The sequence below is a fragment of the Dicentrarchus labrax genome, unplaced genomic scaffold (genome assembly GCF_905237075.1).
Source record: "Dicentrarchus labrax unplaced genomic scaffold, dlabrax2021, whole genome shotgun sequence".
Taxonomy (NCBI): Eukaryota; Metazoa; Chordata; class Actinopteri; family Moronidae; genus Dicentrarchus; species Dicentrarchus labrax.
The window spans coordinates 17,362,595-17,383,708 of record NW_026136703.1 but is presented as its reverse complement, the minus strand read 5'-3'; the positions used below and the strand labels follow the sequence as shown (position 1 = coordinate 17,383,708).

At 41.8% G+C, this 21,114-nt stretch overlaps 1 protein-coding gene across 1 annotated transcript in view; it reads left to right on the top strand.

Annotated features, from left to right (window-relative positions):
- Positions 1 to 16,825, top strand: part of hs6st1a (heparan sulfate 6-O-sulfotransferase 1a) — a 57,914-nt gene extending 41,089 nt beyond the window's left edge. Inside the window, exons 2-4 of the mRNA XM_051388795.1 lie at positions 7,132 to 7,354; positions 9,220 to 9,468; positions 12,169 to 16,825. Of these exons, the coding sequence (XP_051244755.1) occupies positions 7,132 to 7,354; positions 9,220 to 9,468; positions 12,169 to 12,495 (799 nt within the window). The 3' untranslated portion in view covers positions 12,496 to 16,825. The remainder of the gene's footprint in view (positions 1 to 7,131; positions 7,355 to 9,219; positions 9,469 to 12,168) is intronic.
- The last annotated feature ends 4,289 nt before the right edge of the window (positions 16,826 to 21,114 follow it).

Below are 21,114 nucleotides of genomic sequence, written 5' to 3'. Positions count from 1 at the left end.
AATCTACACTGGTATAAAAAAAGAGAGATCAGCAGAAAATATTCACATTTGACGTGGAACCATTAAAAGAACATTGCTTGATTAATCAAAAATGAGAATAATCGTTAGTTGAAGCCCTGGTTGAACATGCTGTGTATGATTTTATGTCATTATGAAGTGCAGGCCTACTTGTCTCAGTGTTATTGCTTGGCCACATCAGCACACAGCATATCAAATAGCCTCAAAAAGTCTGCAAATCTGAGTCAGGATGTTATGATATATAGAAAAATGTGGACAGTTGCGATGGAAAAATATTCAGAAACCATAACTTCTTGGCACAATCTGATTTCTCTTCGCTGAGAGAGAACAAAGAATTTCCACAAGTGTCCTCATATTGAACCACAATCTCCAGGATGTCTGTTTCACTCCAGCGTTCCCCCTCTGTGTCCCCTCTGTGTCCCCTCTTTCCAACACTGTTGCCACTGTCTCCTCTTACTCTCCATTCCTCTTACACTCTGTTTTTTTTTGCTCCATCTCTTGTGCATCTTCTGTGTTTAAAGTCCAAACTACCAAGGCAGGCTGTCTGAGTCCTGAGGCTGTTATTGATCGACTAACAAAGAGAGAGAGGGAGAAAGAAAGAGACGAGTGAGTGAGCGGTACAGGGAGGAAGAGGGAGCCAGGGCAGGCGGTAGAAAGACGCCTCGAGAGCTTGTCTGAACCGGAGGGTCTATTTCTGTCCGTCTCGATGCGTCATTATTGGGCAGAAGACACCCAGGACACACGGGATGAGATGACGAATGGTTAGCGGAGGAGAGAACAGGAGTAGGAGGGAGGGCAAAGGGTGAGCTTCAGTCTTGAGAGGTCACCACTGATTTGGATCTGCAGACGGAGGAATTGAAATGTAGACTGGGCATTTTCAGTTGTCAGTAGCCTGAAGTCACAACCCAGTCTGATTTATTGGCTGATGCACGAGGCTGATACATGTCCAAACTAACTGTTCAAGGGCTGAGCGTGTGTGCTTTTGTGCAATCAAGTAAGTACGAATGATGACGTGTATCCAGCAAAAAATAAAGGAAACAGGAAGTCTATTGAGATTCCTGAGAAGTCCTGACATGTTGCTCATCACTCTCCCTTCCCTAAATACACACGCACACACACTCTGACATGGTTGATATCATCTGTATTTACTGCCAACACATTTCTTGGGACCATTCCTCTGAAGGTACAGGGAGTGGTGGCACACAGGCCGGCGCTTCCAGGACTTTTCTTGGAAGTTCCTTTAGAAGTTAAGACACACACGCAAACAAAGCAAACCAAACAAACAGAGCAAACAGAGAAACACACACAGATGCTGTAGGCTACTCCCTGTAAAGGGTTGGGTCAGGGATAGATTTGACCAAATCTGTTTCCAATTCTGCTAGTTGAAAATCTTGGTTCTGATTCAAGGAAAGAAAACCATGAATAAAACTGCTTTTAGAAAATCAAAATCAAAGCTTCACAGCAACAGGCTTTGGTAGCCTGAGAATCGGGACTGAATTGCCATTTTGTTTAATTTATTCAGTCTGACATTGTGTAGCTGATTTATTTACAGGAGAAGAGGTTATGTTTTTTTGTTTTGCCCCTAACCAGTCAGCGAGTGGCATATCTGTTCCACCAAGGTAATTTTCTGTTGACAGTTGCTAAACTTTTTTGCATTTCTCACATTGCGTAAAGAAATTGTAGGTTTATTATTTACTTTTACAGCTGCGTCAATCTCATCCTTCCATCTCCATTTTCTTCTATTTTCCGCTATTTGTCATGAATGTAGCTAGATAGATGACACATTCATTCATCTTCATTCTCTGACTGGTCGACTGTTTCCCCAAAACAGCCATCAATGGGCCCAACAGCAGCTCTATTTGAGTCGCTGAGCAAATCAGAGATGTGGGTGGCGATTGAGAGGTCTTTTGTCTGTCTTTTGTGAAGCCCATCACCACTTCTGAGTGCTAGCTCCAGTCCACGCTATTGTGTCAGACACCATACACGTGTGTTGACAACAATGTAGACGAAAGTCCAATAGGTCCAAGCTTTTTTTCCCTTCAGGAATCAATAAGTAATATCAAGAAAAACCTGCCTGAATACTGAACAGAAGCTCCCAAGCAGCAAAGTGCAAAAACAGAACTATAAAATATCCATCAATACGGTGCATACACAGGTTGCAACTAATGATTCTTTTCCTAATTGATTAATCTGCCAGGTATATTCTCGATTATGCACTTAATCACTCGGCCTATTAATTGTCCGTAAAAAAAGCCCACTAGATGTTATTAAACTGCTTTTGTCTAATCATCAGTCCAAACCCCAAATAGATTCAGTTTATTATGGTGTGAAACAGAGAAAGGTAGCAAATCATCACATTTAAGAAGCTGGAGCCAAAGGAAAGTTTTGTTATTTTTTTCTTTAGAAATTACTCTAACTGATAAATCAAAATAGTTGCAGATTGGTTTTCTGTATATTGCCTCATCAGAACATGATCCAACAACGAGGGGGCTCACCATCACATTAACAATATATGCAATAAATGAACAAACATCACCACACATGAATAACCCGGTGTACTAGAATCAATAAGTGCAAATTAAAGGCAAGTTTCTTAACAAATCCTCTTATCTTATGCATTCAAAACTAGTTGTTGATACCAGACCCCATCACATCAGTGAAATATGACAGGCAATGGGAGTGATTTTTTTGAGTTCAGGTCCATTTTTAGAGGTGGGAAAGAGCTGTGTTGTTGAGTGGATCTGGTTTCAACAAACATCCATGAACTATTAATAAATCATGGCTGCTCTACGCAGTGCGATGCTGTTGGCGTCACACCATGTTTGTGTGTCTGGGTGCTCGTGTGCGTACATGCGTAAATCTTACTATGAGCCATAACCTTATATTTAAACAAGGCCTCTAAACTTTTTCACACTTGAAAAAACTTTGTCTATCTCTTGTGTTTTGCAGCCACAAAAACCACCTCCAGTACTTCTTGTGCTCCTGTTGTTGCTTCCCTGTCATATAAGGAAAGCTTCCAAAAACACCCTTAATTAGCATGAAACCTTGACTAAAAATGGAAACCCAAGCCTGTGAAATTGTAGACCCAACCCTAATTAATCATTCTGCTGTTTTCTAACATTTTAACAACACTAACCAAAACTAAACACGGTGCATCAAAACCACTTAAACCTCACCATTCCTCAATTTGCAGTGGAGCCTCTGGGGTATTACTCAAGAGGTTGCGGTTTGAGATTTTAACAAAAACCAACTCCTAGAAGGAAGAACACATTGCAGTCATGCAGAGACACACCTACGGGGGGGGAGAGACAAGAATAAGATATGGGCTGAAAGAAGACAAGCGGCAGAAGGGGAAAGATTTAAACAGAGAGGAAAGAGACGTTAAAGAGAGAAGGTGGAGGTTGTAGAAGTGGTGATTTGTGACCAACAGGAAACAGGCAAAGGACTCATTTTCCCCGGGCTCTGAGAGACCATAACAGGCCGAGGCGCTGTGTGTTTCCTCTTGATAACGCTTAGCACGATCATATATACTCACATTGACTCACATTGCACTAGAATCCGACTAATGAGGCTTTTTGGGGGCCACAACTGGTAATTTTTTGGGCAAAGCTGCAACTGTTTCTTCCATTATCTTTTTAAGTTTGACTAAAGTTTGACTATTGTCCTACCAAACATGGTGAAGAATTACAAGTGTTTAGTGTCTCCCCTGATAATTGTACTCTTGGCAAAGTGGAAAAGCCTTACAAGTGTCTCATTCTCAGTTATATTCAGCACGTGTAAACACACAGACGTGCACTGGAAATGGAAGAGATGGTGAGAAAAGGAGGGTTAAAAACTTAGAAAGTTCTCTAAAGACGTAAGAGAGATAGAGAATGTGTTTGTATGATGTGTTCTCCTTTTTGTCTTCTTGCTTTCTTTGCTCCATGCTTCTGGATTTACAGCCCCGGTTTTGAATTCAGTTATAGTGATGAGGATCAAAAACAGCTAGAAAGTTAGAGATAAAAGACTAAAATGTCCTTGTTCAGTCCGAATCCCATAGGGGTACAGACAATAGCGTCATCACACCCCCCCTCTGCCAAACACTCGCCTTTTTATCAGCTTACACACGGGATAAATCTTGCCGATTAGTGGACACGTTTGACACATGATAAATGCAGTTTTGAGTGTTTTTTTTTTTTTTTTTTGCGAGGGTGTTTGGGGGTATTCCTCCATTTGTTGCAGATAACAAAAATAAGTCTTCCAGGGGAATTTTTTGTGAAAAATGTATCACACGTAAACGTAGTCTGAAAGAGCTGCTGTTCAGACTGCAAATTTCTGCACTCAGCCCGGAGGATGATGTGCTAAAACCTTGACGCCGAGAGATTGAGAGCCGCGTATTAGCTTTGAAGTTAATTTGACAAGTGCACGTATGCCTCAACTATAAGCAGTATCACCTGTGAAGAAAATATCTGCTCTAATGTGCTGTCGCCTCGGAGGCAGGGTGTGTGTGTGTGTGTGTGTGTGTGTGTGTGTGTGTGTGTGTGTGTGTGTGTGTGTGTGTGTGTGTGTGTGTGTGTGTGTGTGTGTGTGTGTGTGTGTGTGTGTTAAAGGGAGTGGACTTTGCTGGTGTGTGTGTGTGTGAGGGTTGAAACATCATTACCTAGGGATCTGAGTACACGGCCAGACATCATTAGGCTTTAAGGCGAGAAAGTCTCCACGGCACCAGTTTTGCAGTCTGCCTGACCCAGCAGACACGACAGGCAGGCATGCCGTTTAAGATCATTTATTTGGGTTTGCATGTATGCCTGCTTGTGTGTGTGTGTGTTTACGTGCATGTTATTTATTTATTTTGGCTGGTAATATGCCTGAGCCTTCATTATAGCGGGAGCCATAACTTTGATAAATCACTTGGGCTCGGGGCCCTCACTGCTTTCACAGTATTAGAAAACTAATTGAAATTCTCTTCCGCCCCCTCCTCTCTCTCTCTCTCTCTCTCTCTCTGTTATTCACCCTTTCCCTCGTTCTCTCCTCCCATCTTTGTTGCTAGGGCCAAACAGTACCGTGTTTTGTTTTGGTTTTTTTTCACTAAAAAGCCAAAAGGGGGGAAATGTCATCACTGATTTAATAGGCGTAGTCTTACTCAAACACACACACAGACACACACACTTGCACACAAACACACACTGCACTCAGGGGAGTGTTAGGAATCCTGATAATGTCATCATAGGAATCTCCATAATGTACCCCGGTCTCCTGCAGGCTCCAGTTTGACTGTGCCTCTCTTCTCCTCTGCTTTTGATTAGATCAGGGATGAGATTTTAGGTTTAGGTTGATGGGATTTAGAGTTTCGATACTTTGTTTCTATGGCCCGTGATCCCCCTACTGTCCCCGGATTGAGGGTCTGTTTGGTTTGTTGCCTGGGGTCTCCCAGCTGCCACTGGATTTAGGGTTTAGTCGTTTTATTGTGCATGATCCCCCTGCTGCTACTAGATTCGTTTCATTTGCAGGGGATCTCTCCGTGCTGCAGCTGAATTCAGGGTGTGGTTGTTGTGTGTTGCGCTGGATCTCCCAGATGAAATTTGTTTTTGGGGTTGATTTTTGTTTTTATTGTCCAGGATCTCCTTTGCCGCCGCTGGATTTAGAGTTCGGTTGTTTTATTGTGCACCACATCTCAGCTGTTGCTAGATTTAGGGTTTAGTTGTTTTGTTGCCCACGATCTCCCTGCTGCCCACTGGATTTCGGGGGGGTTTTAGCCACTTCTTTTTCATATCCAGACACTGCTACTGTTTGTGTGACACTTGGGGCTTTGTGTCCACCCGGCAAACCCCCTCCGCCCTTCACCGGGTGAGCTTTGTAGTGTGAAGCCAAAGATTTAGCGATGGAAGCAGAGAGTCTGTGTGTATATGTGAGGCAGCTTGTGTGGACCGGGGTGATTTTTTTTTTTTTTTTCGTGGAGTCCTGTCAGCACACAAAATTCTCTCTGCAAACATTCCTCTGACGTGATGCAAGCCCAGGAGAGGAGGGCAGCGTGTGTGCCTGTGCGTATTTTCGACCGGCGGCGTGTGTCTGTTGCCCAGACAAATCCATACCATTGCTTCCAGACACACTGCAGGCACATAGCCACACATAAACACACACACACACACACACACACACACACACACACACACACACACACACACACACACACACGTTGCATGTGTGTGCAGCTAATGAGGATGTGTTGATTGATTAGACTGCAGTAATTAGCTGGAGTGTGAATGCCTGGAAAGGTCTCCGCTCTGGTGGGAGTGTCCCCTCTGGAGAGACATTGAACTGTGCTATGCACCATTACGTTACGCACCACAAAAACGGTCCCATCCATATCTCAGATGCGGGGTGAGTCATCTCTCGGAGGCAGACTTTGGTGCGAGTGCGAGGCGAGAGGAAGGATGTTTGCTGTGTGTTTGTGTGTGTGTGTGTGTGTGTGTGTGTCAGAGTCTGAGACATAAGGATGTTTACAGGGTGGAAGTGTAATGCAGAGTGAGATGTGCTTGTGCCAGCAGTTTCTTTTCCTGCACAGTGTGGCCTGAACACTGACCTGATCCTCAGCCTGACAAATCAACTCTCTCCCTCACCTCCTCCTCCCGCTCATTTGTAGTTTGACTTCCTGTCTGCTGCACAGATTTCTTTTGTGCGTCGCAGGGCCGCCTCTAGTAAATGCAAATAATATGGTATTAAGTATGACAACCTCCGTCTGTAGCTTCCCTCCTACTGAGTTTTGTGGATGGAGAAGTGCTGCAGTAAAGCGTTGTACACAGTGCCACCACATGGGCAACTGGGCAATTACACATGATGCAGTTTTGAGAGAATGTTCATCACACTTTTTGCTTGTAACTTCTCGTCCGTGCTGTTTCACTTCTGCTTCTCCTTTCCAAATATAAACTAAATGTACAACGGATGTTAAGATATGTTTCACACGCTTTCTTTTACTGGTTGTATGTTTTTTACTTTTTAATTGATTAATCAAGCCCATATCAAGAGTAATTTATTAATGTAAATCTCTCTTTTTCTCAATTTCCTCTTCTTTCTTACCTCTTATTTCCCTCCTCTACTTCTTTCTTCTGCCCCTTTCCCTCCTTTTACCCCCAATAGGAAATTCTACTACATCACTCTGCTGAGGGACCCAGTGTCTCGATACCTCAGCGAGTGGCGGCATGTGCAGCGGGGAGCCACGTGGAAAACCTCCCTGCACATGTGCGATGGACGAACTCCGACGCCCGAGGAGCTGCCCTCCTGCTACGAGGGCTCTGACTGGTCGGGATGCACCCTGCAGCAGTTCATGGACTGCCCCTACAACCTGGCCAACAACAGACAGGTACGGAGAGAAAAAAAGCTCTAATGTAACCACACCAGTAGCTATGATACAGATCAATAAAAACTGCACAGTGTGAGCTTTGTGAGATGGGATAGGGTTGTCACGTTGACCGGTTACATTCCTCTGAACAGAAACAAGTGCAGTCGTTTAAAAGTCAGAGAGCGAAGGTGTCCACAAATTCTCTGCCATTCAGCTTTGGTTTTGGGCTGTTTTACTGCAAACACTCAAAAGAGCTGATTTCAGTCTTTATTCCGCCATTTATCACCGTTACCTAGCTAACCTGCATCTCTGCACCTGACCAGACTTCTCTCCTGTCGACATTGTCCGCTGGTATCATAAATCCAAGCCCACTGGAAGATACAGAGCAGGGCATACATCTCTGCAGGAAAAAATAGATAAAATTGTTTGGTAGATTTTCACACGAGAAATAAACAAGTGATCAATACTGATTTTTTTTTTTTTTAAATAGAATGGGAAAGCCAAACACTCAAAACAAAATCAAATATTGAATTCTTAACAAAAACAGTTTTTTTTATTTGATTATTTTTACATTCACTGCAATTCAAAAACATATGAACACATATGAGCGCTTACACACACACACACACACACACACACACACACACACACACACACACACACACACACACACACACACACACACAGATTTACAGTCAGGGGTTTGCCTGCTGGCCATAAACACCTCAAATTCACACCTTCTTTTCTCATGCTATCTCAGTCTCCCACCTAAACGTGTTGGCCAGCTTATCGCATCTGAGCCTGAGGCTGTTATTACTCAGGGTCCAATAACTTATGAATGTGACACACACACACACACACACACACACACACACACACACACACACACACACACACACACACACACACACACACACACACACACACACACACACACACACACACACACTCTTGAGGCATCCTGGTGGACCGGCAGACTGAGGTGCACACGGTGTACTCTTGTGAATCCAAATCAGTATGCAGTCCCTGTTCCTGTACTGTAGCACAACAGCTCCCGAGTGCACTCAATGATGAAGTGATCTCATTTTGGAACAAATCCACCAGAATCGAAACTACTTTAGTTTATTAAGTAAAATGCCCGATCGAGGAAGTTGAGAGGATTTTTACATAAGATTTTTATATTTATAACTTAGTTAGATGTAGAGCTGCAACGATTAGTCAATTAATAAATTATTCCAGAGACTGAAAATTAATCTGCAGCTACTATATTTTAAAAATTAGTTCATTATTTCAGTCCTCTTTAAAGCAGAATTGCCTGAACCCTTTCCTTTCATCTTCTCAAATTTGACTTTTTTTTTCTGATGTTCTTTGTCATTCATGAGAGTGGATTGAATATCTGACTGTTCTGAACTGTTAGTCGGACAAAACAAGCAAACTGAAGACAACGTTTCTTCTGAGAAATTGGGAATTTGAATCTTTTTAACATTTCATAGACTAAACGATTTATCAAGAAAAAGAATCTGCAGATGAATAGATAATGGGGAAAAAAGCATTGGTTTCAGCCGAAGGAAGATGATTCATCAGTTATCCAGTCATCAATTTTTTAATCAATAAATTCTTTCAGCTTTATTCAGCATCAACACCACAAAGATAAATGTTCTTACAAATATTAGACATTATTCACAAGTGAAAACTTCTTATTGCCTTCCTTCTCTTCCAGAAAAGATAAAAACTCACCTGATTGATTTTCCCTTTGAGGTCAGGATTTAGCCCTCTGCTCTAGGTTTAAAGTCCTTAATTTAAAGGTGCATTCTTTAACATTGTCGTTCACACAAATGTCATCTGATTTCTATAACCTCCTCCACTTCCTGTCGCTCTGTCTGTAGGTTCGCATGTTGGCAGACCTGAGCCTCGTCGGCTGCTACAACATGTCCACGGTTCCGGAGAAGAAGAGGGCCCAGCTTCTCCTGGAGTCGGCCAAGAAGAACCTACGAGACATGGCCTTCTTCGGTCTGACGGAGTACCAGAGGAAAACCCAGTTCCTGTTTGAACGAACCTTCAGGTTGCGCTTCATCAGGCCGTTCATGCAGTACAACAGCACCCGCGCTGCAGGGGTGGACTTGGACAACGCTACGGTTAGTGCAGCTGCTCCGTCATCTTTTGTAGAGTTAGTTCTAGTTTCTCTCAGGTCATGAGAGAAAGTCAGTGGGAGAAAGTAACTAAGTACATTTACTCAAATATGGTACTTCTGTACAATTCTGAGGTACTCTACTTTCTATTTAATGCTACTTTATGCTTCTACACTACATTTCAGAGGGAGATATTGCAGTTTAATTTGACAAGCATAGTTACTGTACATAATAATATATATATATATATATAGTTTTTAAAACTAGTTCCACTTTGAGCAGCTACAACTGTAAAATGCTACATCCGTTTTAACAATCTAATAATGTCATGAAAATGTATCAGTCACAGGGGGCAGCTTTCTGCAGAACAAGTACTTTTATTTTGATACTTTAAGTACATTTAGCTGATAATACTGCCTGCTTTAGTTTTACATAAGTAGGCTTTTGAATGAAGGATTTGGTTTTTACATCGCGGTATTGGTGCTTTTGCTTCAGTAAAAGTCCCAAGTACCTCTTTCACCACTGGAAAAGTGCACTTACAGTAATACTTAATGTAAATAATGCAGTCTATTGTATAATCCAAGTATGTATGTGTTTTTCTTTCAAAGTGGTATTTTCTCAACAGTGGCCGTAACAATGGTTTTGTTTTTTGACTGATACCTCTCTTAGAAAATAAACATGGCATCTGTAGCACATTCATTTACATACAGGAAATTAAACCAATATTTTAAAAAAGAAGAAAAATAAGTAGAAAATGAGAAAAAAGAGGGAAACAGAGAGTAAACACAGTGGTCTTATATTACTGTGAAATGAGTTGGGATGACTGTCACTGTTTAAAAAAAAAAAAACAGCAGCTTCAAACATGTTCTTCACACTTTGATTGATCCAGTGTGGGAGTTCTTAAGCTCAATTTCCCCAGCAAAAAATATCCTCCAGTACACAGCAGACTACTGATTTATACATCAAAACCAGTTGGGAGGATATAAAATAACATATGCCCTGCTGACAGCGGCTGCGGAAAGGTGGACTAATGGTTATTATCACAAAAAAGAGAAAATGTCACATGGTGAGGCAGGCAGATGAGGCTGTGTGTGGCATTTTGAGTACAATACATTTTTAAAATTAACTTTTGAACTAAATACTTCTAAAGACTCTGTGTGAAATTGTGACATTATTCAGTTATTTATAAAAAGTCAGCAGGTTGTGAGGAGAACGTTTATTTTACACTCTCCTGCAAAGCTGCTGAAATCACACTTGTACCTCGTGGCTTAGAGATCCCAGTGAGTCATTTTTGATTGAAACTGTTTTCTAAATTATATGACAACTGTTCTCTGGTACATTACGTTTCTGTGTTGACGACTTAAGCTCAGTCTTCCTGGCTTTGTGCCGGTGTCCCCCCGTGCTGCCGATCAAACATCTCTAATTTTCAACACTGATGCAGCGCGTCGCTTCCCTCTCTTGTCGCACATGTTGCCCACAAATGAAATCCAGCACTCCATCACAGATTTCAAAGGGATTCTCTTAATTAAACACATTTCCCCCTCCGTGTTGAATTCACACACACACACACACACACCAGATGATGCGCGCCAATACAGCCAGCTGCACCGCACAACCAAACATCAAACACATTTCTGTTATCTTGCTCCACATATTGCCAACACACATTTTTCTCTGTTCCCTCTCCATGTAGGACTCCTTTAAAGCTTTTGTACAAATGTCATGTAATAGGCGTTTCCACCACGGGAGCTTTCCCAGGGGACCAATAACCTTTTGAGGAATTCAAGATCTTTACCTGCATTTTGACAAAAGGAAGCAGGAACTAAATTTAGTTCCTGTATATTAGCTTCAGGAGTCAATACGTCACTATTGGGGTGGTGGTACTCCAGCACTCCAGTATTTGTTGCAAAAGTTCAGACAATCACATGTAAGCACGCAAACCTGATTGATTTTGTTTTGTCATGTGAACCAAATATAAAATAGTTGCTGCTATGATAACTTTCCAGAGATGTGTCAGCCTTTAAACTCATGAATATGTTACTCAAACTGAACCTCTTGGATCAAATGTATTCTTTATTATTTATTTATTTATTACTGTGTCACTAGTACCTGAAGCAACAAGTCCCTACCAAGCCCCTGGTGTTGTTTTGACACAATGCTGTTTATAGTCTAACCGCCCAGTAATGGTTCAGAAAATACTGGGGCTCAGTTTACAGTGACCTCAAAATCCCTCCTGAGAATCAGGATAAAAGTTAACATAGACCTGTTACAAATTAAGCCATTCATAACAGACACATCGTCACTGCTACAAAGCTGCATTCCCCCTGTGAAGTTTTGAACATCTTGTTTTTTTGTGCAGAGATCATGTGCTCTTTTGCAAGGTCAGTGAAGACATTTTAGAAGGTTGATGAAATACTTTTACTCCCGGACCTAAAAGTAGGACCGAATATGTGTCACCCTGAGAATGTTGGGCCAGGATAGAGAAGTTTTTTACTCTGAGACGATTGATAAATATGAGCCCAGATTGTCTACTTTGGAGAGTTTTCAGTCTCCTTCTCTACCTCCACATGTGTCATTTTCATTCATTTCATCCACTTAAGAATTATGCCACAATTAATACAAAGAATAGTCTTCAACTCTTCTTCTGTGTCCTTCTCTGCCTCTGAACTAACTTCAACAACGTTCATCTGCTCCTTCCCCTGTTAGGTCCAGCGTATAGAGGAGCTGAACGAGCTGGACATGGAGCTTTACGACTACGCCAGGGACCTGTTCCAGCAGCGCTACCAGTACACCAGGCAGCAGGAGAGGCGGCAGCAGCGCATCAAGAACCACATGCAGCAGAGCCACCAGGGCCTGGGCCTGGGCGTCAACCTGTGGCCCTCCCACAGCCGGCAGAGCTCGGTGTCGACACTGGAGGACGGGGAAGGGGAGCGGGAAGAGCGGGAGGAGGGCGAGGAGGGAGGCAGAACGGAGGAGGCGGGCAGCAGGCTCCCCACTGAGGACTACATGAACCAGATTATCAACCGCTGGTAGCAGCAGAATGAGAACAAACACACAGACATGCATATGTAATGTGAAAAACACACACATATACACACATACAAACACATACACAGAGAGTGGCGCCTGCATCAAAGACCCAAATGACTGACAAACAGACTTTAACCAGAGAGTTGGGCTGCAGGAATGAGAGTCCAAGTGGTTGCTATGGAGACCTGGGCTTGGTCGATTGCATCAGCTCATGTTATTGAGGTTTGCCCAGTTGTTATTAGCACCCGCTTGCCCTTTCCCCCCTCTGAGTTTCTCTGTCTCTCCTATCATCATTACTGACTGAGCGGAGGAGAGATATTTTTAAGAGTTGCTGACAACCCAGTATCTCATCCATCTCTCCCGCCTCCCCTCCTCCTCCTCCTCCTCCTCCTCCTCCTACTCCTATATCCCTTTCGTTCTCTGTGGCCTAATATGGAGCATGAGAAAATAAAATTAAGTCTGTGAATTCCCACTAATCTTTGCTAAAAAGGACCAGTCTACTTCCTGGATGTTCTACTTTCAAAGGAACTGGGAAAGCAATGAAAGTATGCTAATGGCTGAACTGGACAAAGAAAAGGGTGGGAGTACATGAGAGACTAAACCTGAAAGAAAGAAAGAAAGAAAGAAAGAAGCAAAGAGAAGTTGGACTGAGTTGTGTGATAAAGCTTTCTGCTTAAAAAAAAAATCAGCCATTTCAACCCATGAACACGCTTTTGTCATGAAATAGTGACAGTCTCATTCTCATTTTAGGATGATTTTGTTTGTATTTACCTTTTGTGTTTTATGCTTTTTTTAAAGCAAAATTGTAATAACACTGAGACCAATATTGCTGCCTAAAGAAAAGTGATTCCTTTATTTCTTTATTTTTATTGGTTTTATAAGTCAAAGCTAATGGATCAGATTGACGTACAATGGACCATAGCCATTACTGAAGCCTTGCATCTTGTAGGGGAGGGAGAGAAAGTGACCTGTTTCTCTGTTAAAGGTTCCCAAAGCTCCTGTCGCTTAACAAGTTCATTATTTCTCCTTTTCTCTCCATTTTTTTAATAATTTTTTTCTGGTGTCTCAGTCCTGCAGAGAATAACAGCCAATTACAGCGCCGAATCTCACATAGGTGCGAAGAAATCAAAGGCTTGGAGAGGAGTGAGTCCTACTGCAGGTTGTTGCCAGGAACCGTGCTGTGTAAGCGGCAAGCGCTTTGGAAGCCTTAACTCAGACAAATGCTCGAGATGGGAGTTGTGGAACTACTGGTCACCATGGCAATGTGAGCCCTTAATGTAGTGGGTGGCATTTACAGTTTCGTTGGGGTTTTTTTTTTCCGGTGGTTCTGCGTTGTTAAAAAAAAAAAAAAACGACGGTCTCAAACAAGCCTCCTTCCCAACCTGCTGAAAGGGCACACGCAGCACTGGTGACCTGTAGTTCGTTAATGTGACTGGTTTTTAACTTGGTTTTACCCTGAAGAACGCACAGGGCGAGGTAGCAGTGCCTCTATGTACTGGGATCATAGTCAACATAATTATTGCCAGATCTTATGTCTGCATTATACTACAGTAATTTCTCTGACTACTCGTGTGTCTGCGTGGATGAGTGTTTCTTGTGTGTGTAAATAGTGTATGTACAGTATGCCTTTGATTGGCATATGTGTATGCCTTTGTAAATAGTGTGCCTGACTGAGAGAGGATGCCTGATGAGTTTTGTGAATGACTGGTTCCATGACCAATTTTCTTGCCATTTTTGGTGGTGGAGGGTGGGGCAACAAAGTCCCTCCAACAGCATGTCACAGCAGTGTGACTGTCGCAGTGATGCAAGCCAATAATACTCCTCTCTGCCCTTTCCTTTACCATTCCCCCCCCCCCGTTCTTGTCTGCTCCCCCATGACGTGGTTACATGAGGACTGTATCACTATAATTATGTAAAATCCTAATTTATATATTTTTTTTAAATCTGCCTTGTGACACGTCTTTACTCTTGATAGTGAAAAGCTACAAGTAGGGTTGGGTTACGATAACTGGCTCCACCAATCGCAACGAATTCTGTGACCTAATCAGGAGTTTTGACAGAATGGTGAGAATTTGGTGTGACGATCCAGATTCGTTAAGCTCTATTGTTAATGAAAATCTCCTATTGAACGTTTTATCTGTACTCCTTTTTTATCAGCTAGACCAATGATAGAAAAGGCGATAGACCCATTTATGACCTCCACACACTTTATGTTTTATTCTGTGATTCGGTCACATAGTGTTCCCTACGCAAACCTTAGGAAGTTTTTTTTTACTTGTTATCCAGCGGCGGTCATATCTTCAAAGGGAATGTTTGTGACCCTACAGGTGTCAGCTGTCTGGATGGAAAGATAAAATGTTCGCCCACGGCAAATTTAACATTAAAATCTAATATTTCCATAGATGATGTGTGATGGCTACTGGCATTACGTGAGCAGCTGACTTGGCGTACATTCCAGCATAAAGGAAGTCTGTGGAAATATCTGATTTAAACGCTGGTTTCGCTCCAGGTAAACATTTTATTAGTCCAGAAAATAACTTTGGAGACCTGCTACTGGATAACGTTATGACATTTCCATTAATGTTAATGTAGGGAACAATATGTGAGGAATCATTATATTAGTTGTATCTAATTAATATTAATTCTATAATGGTTAAAATAAAAACTTTGACGGTGTCTGGACTCGGCCCAAAGATGGGTTGTTAGGGAGAGGAAATGAGTGTACTGTGTGGTTTTGTAGTTCAACAAAACCAACAGAGCGGTTACTCTTCTCAAGGGTCGGCAACCTTTTTGAAATTAACTGCCATTTTAAAATTTTCATGTTAATCAGTGTGCCATTTCAGTAAGATTAACATAATTACGACATCAATATTTAAGTCTTTAACAAATCTTCCATCCATATAGGCAACGTGCATAGCAACGTTTTTTAAATGTCTCCAATAATTAGGAAATATAATATACATTAGAGCTCTATAGAAAAAGGCTGCCATCCTTTATGAAAATATCCTGTTTCAGTGCGCCAGAGGGTCATATGTTCATCTCTTTTTCAGGTTGCAAACATTAAAAACTGATTCTGCCACTTCAGCTAACAAAAAGGCGATTAAGATCTTTGACTTTTAGTTAATTATAACTCCAAACCTGAGGAGGTTCGATAAGGGATTTAATTAGAATTAAACACTGGATTAATATGTTATGAAGCCCAACTCTATCTACATGCAGCGAATCTGAGCAATAAGTGGGGAAACCAGTGGAGAAGAGAATGTAAAAGTGGAAATGGAAAAAGACGTGTCACAGCACGATTTAATCAAACTGAATGTAGTCCAAGTTTAGTGTCATCCAGGGAGCAATGGGAGGATGTGAGCATGCTTCCTTTGTATTATTAAGATAAATAATATGTTACATCCTGTTAACAATAGAGTTGTTTTAAAGTCAGAAGGAAGGGGAAACCAACCATTTAGCTGCCCACTACCCTCCTTGTTAAATCTCAACTAATCACCCTGGATCCTCCCGTGTCTCTCCTCCTCCTTTTGATCAGCTCCTTTTTAAATCAGGGATGATTCATGAAGGGAAGGAGAGAAGAACAAGGGGGGGGATGATAAAAGGTATTGGGATACATCCAGAGTCAATATGCTGCTTTTTGTGTAGCCTTCAAAGTAACGCAAATGGATATGGGAAGAGAGATCTCCCCTTTTTTGTGTGTGTTTCGTATTAACTTCCCCTTCATTGTACTCTTGAAACTAGAGAATTGAAAACACTGCAGCTCCAGGCATTTTGCCCACAACCTCTTTTTCAAAGTCAGACTCGCTCTTACGTTGGACCGTGTTTTGGGCTCCAAACCAATATCTGGCTCTGCATTAGTGGTTAAAAACCGTATACAAAGACGCATCCTCTACCTTGAGAGGCGTTTTATTTTCAGCTCTCAAGTTTCAAGTGACCACTGGACTTAAAGAGGTCCTCAATAATACCCATTACTTTAAGATTGTGTGAAAGAAAAAGTCAAACCTTTCACTGAAATGATTCCAGGAATTGATGCTGTAAAGCTATACTCAAATATTATGTCTCATCACTATGTATATCTGATGTCTTAACAGCTTTTCCTTTGTGACAATGAAGCAACCCAGGTGTCGCTAACATCATCCTGGTTTTTTTGGTTATGTTTTTTTTTTTTTTTTTAAAAAGATGTGTTAAAAAGAGTGATAGAGACTTTTTTGTTTTTTTGGATCAGTGTGCAGTCTGTCTCTGGCTCCTTCTGTATGCATCATTCTGGGTTTGTTTCTTATGATTGCAAAAATGAATCATCAAGCCACCAATTAAAATATTTCATTTTTACAGACCTGACTGTGTCGTGGTTGTCACTGCGTATCATTTCTGATGTTTCCCGCTCTGTCACTCTATCATCAAGCACACAGGCATGAAAAATATCTCCCCTGGACTTTTTTTTTAAGATGGTTACTCCATCCAAGGTACTGCAGCCACATATTCATCTGAGAAACACTCAGTTTTCTCACTTCCATCCACCGGCCAATCTATAACTAGAGGACATTTCTACCACTCGCCTACACTAACCACAGGACCGTGACCCCATAAAGCCCCCCCCATGACAGCCTCAGTCCTGTCAACAGTGATCTACAGCCTAATTCAATCTGCAGACACTCAGGGCCTAACACACGTACATGCACACAAATACACTTCCCCCTCTGCTGTGGCAGGTAGGCGTTTGGCGAGCAAAGTACGGAGACAGCGGGTCCGGTATAAATATCATTCCCTGTCCTTGGCTGAGGGAGCAGAGCCGAGGCTTTTGCCCTGTCTCATCAACAGTCTGGGGAGCTTCAACTTTGACCCCTCGAGGCAGGGCAGAAAAATAATTTGCCTGGACAGCGACAGGCAGAGGCAATTGGCTGGAGGGAGATCAGAGCGGGCAGACAGCACCAACGAGAACAAGAGTGTAAGGGATGAGGAATCAGAGAGAGTCTTTATGTAAGACAGGAGGGAAGAGAGGATGTTTTTGTGCCTGACATATGAACAGAGAAAGAGAGGGAAATGAGGGGGAGCAGGAGAGAAAGGGAAGGCTGTGCAGTCTCTCTGGCAGCTGGTACACGGTGCATTGGACTGAACGCAGTCTTTAATCCTTCCCATAGCTCTGGGTCGCTGTCATTTCAAGTGCAGCTGGACTAAACAAACAATAATGGCTCAGCTACTGCAGAGGGCTGGACAGCTTTTGTTTGGTTGAACATGTGCATGTGAGTGTTTGAGAGAAAGAGCTCACTCGCTCCTGCAGTGGGAATCCGGCTCTGAGTGATTGTATGGGCTCTGGCTGCAGTCCATCATTAGGAGGTCAGGCTGGCTGCAGCTCCTCGTTGTCGGTCCCATGCTTCTTTCATGCAAACAAAGAAGCTCTGGCATTATTATTGCTTATTTTCAGTGTGGAATTCTGCAGATAAGTTCACATTGAGTGCCTCCGTTACATGTATCAGAGCCAGGCTATTGTAGTGCTGGAGGATTGCCCCGTTGGCGCCAGCACCGGTCACTATGGAGTTTGGTCTTCTGTCTCTGGTTGACTCATTTCCAGCAGCTGCACGGCTCAGACCTTTATCATCAAATATACAATGTGGATAAATCTCTATACACAAACAATTTTCAGTTTCAATACCCTGTTTTGTCAAAAAAGTAAATGCGCAGGCCAATGAGAGAGTGTAATCTAGTGTGGGAGTGCACATTTTTTCCTAAAGCAAAAACATAAATATGATTCAATCGGACATCTGGGCCCGTTATCTGACCTTCCGCTCCGGGTTTGGATAATCTCCCAGGTCAACAGCAAATCACCTCTCATATTATTAAAGGACTGAACAGAAGAATCCAACCTCCCAGGCAGCAGTCGGCTCTGGAGCTCTTACAGACTGACACCAGTGGGAGTCCAATCTGAGGAATCCCACAATCCCATTACGGTTTAAACTGTGTGTTTATTATGTTTGTGTGTGTGCGTGCATGGAGCTCATAAAGAGCTGATCCGTTGCAAACTTATTAACCTCTACATAAAAGTCATAAATGTTGATGTTGGAGAAATGGAGCAGGATACAAACCCTGGGTCAGGGCCAAACATGAAATATAAGGTAGTAATAGCGGGGCAATATATTCCCTTTATACACATAAAGTGACACATGCACACGAGAGTATAAAAATGGAAATCCCGAGTGTTACTCTGCACAAAAAAAAATGACTGATCCTAATTAAAAAGTTTTTCTTTTGCTGAATAAATGTGTTTATTTGTGTGTTTAATGGTTTATAAATATGAAGGTAACCGGACCTGCCCTGTTTTCTATCTGTATTTAAGATTAGAACCCAGACCAGCCCCAGTGTTTGGTGGCTGTAATGTGGTAAATTAGCTTCATGTAGGAGACCCTGGCTGACCCCCATTATACAGTCAGGGACACATTTAATTAGCAGCAACTCACGTGAAACGACAAAATGTATTAATATTAATGGAGGTTTAATTGAGGTCGTTTTGGTCCCCCGTTGAGGCTTTCAACCTCTAAAATGGCTGACGTGTGATAGTGTGAGGAGAGGGAGCCCACAGCCCGGGTTCGCCATTTCGTATGTGACCCCGGAGAAGATGACAACCATCTCCCATAATTCATCTGAAGATGTCACCTTCTTGACAGATGAACAGGCCCTGTGGGCAGCGTGTGTGAGTGTGTGTGAGGTTAAGTTTAGCTATACATGTGGGGACTGTCTAGAAAGGACATTTTGGCCTGTCCACATAGGGATACAGCTGATTTTTGTGTTACATTGCGTGTCTATATAATGTGTGTGTGTGTGTGTGTTCGTGCATCTACACATGCGAGGTGTTATGTGCGTGCGTTTCAAAGTGAAGGTCAAATCCAGCAGGATAATTAATGTCGCTGCTTTTTATATAATGTTAAATCAAACCCTGGAACTGCTCCCTCTGGAGGATCAGCTGTCCAATTTAATTTAGGCTGCAGAGCGAGTAAATGAAAAAGCAAAGACCCATGTCTCAACACCCTGGGACAGTGTCTCTGTGCCTTTCATCTTCTTTTTTTTTTTATCAAGACCACACAACAGGTGGACAGGGGAGCCTGGCACCTTTTACCAAACCGCCCCAAAGGGACGGTCCATCCAAACGATACAGCCCACATCACACAAACTCAAAGTAAAGGTTTACAAAACGGTCCCCAGGAATCCCAGGTGCCTTTTTCAAAATGAGAGCGATTTCCATTTCTCTACTTTTTCATTACCACATAATAAATACTGTTAACCAAAGGGACAGCTTTGGCTTATTCTAAATACAGGATTTATTTCCCATGGCTATCACACCATGCATACAGCAAACCTCATTTCCATGAACTGTTTTTCAAATTAATCTGTACATAGCACAGCTATATACAGATACCCACCATCTCGCCCTCTCTTTAAAAGGCAAATCCCCCTAAAATTATATTCATATAATTATATCTATAATGTTATACAGCTCAGCTTTAACGTGAGAGTGTTTATGATTCCTATTGTATTGGTTGTGTTTAATAATTAAGTACAAAAAATGTAATGTATTTATATTTGTATGTGTTATATATTCATACCTGCATAGAAACACACACCTACCTACACAGATACAAGCATATAAATGTATTTATACATATACATGCCTGCATACACAAACTATTCTTCCTTCTATATGAAATTATAACATAATATATACGTTTTTAACAAATATCTTGTTGTTGTGTCAATATCATAGGCAGGAATTTAGTAATCCTGTAATCCTGCACCACAGACAAACATTTTATGTTTCACAGCTGTAAGCGCTCCTTCCACAGAAACTTGTTTGGATGTAATAACTCACACAAATTTCCGGGAACCCATGGAGCCTGCCACTAATGAAGTGTCAATAACGCCATAAAATTGACACCTGCTCTGATTTGTAGCTGGAGACAGTTGTGCATGTTAGTAAATATTGGTTTTACTGTCCAAAATCACTGGGACAGCACAATGTGTATTATGTTTAATGTTAAAGGGGGGGTTCATTCAACTGATACAGATAACCACTGACCACTGGAAACCTTTTATATTACATGTATAACTATCCAGTAATGAGCTCTGGTTTTAACACTTGTTAGTGGCATGAATAATGGCCTCTCCAGCCACTCACATTCATATTTTTAAAAGCAGTAAAGCTCTCACTTTTGAGCAGAACTGTAGTCTTATGATTTGCATTTTGTTTAACCACTTTTAAAAATAAATATAATTTATTGTCATTTTAAGATCAGTAAATTACAAGCCAACATTTTGGCAGCAAACTTGCTCCTTTTCTCCAAAAGCTCGGTGCTAACATCATTATTGTCCTAAAAAAAAAATAATAATAATACTAATAAAAGCGATTTTTTTTTAATCGAGTAAAATAAATTATTATGTTTAATTATGTTTTTGTTTTTTTGTTTGAGAGGCAGGGGTTAAGGGAGTTAATTACCAGATTAGGATTAGGTGCAGTTTCCCCACACTTCAGTTTTTAATTATCTCCCAGTGAAATTGGCTATTTCATGTTCACCTCACGTTTGTTCAGTGTTGTGAAATAGTTCCATCCTCGGACGATCTCAGTAATTTTGAACA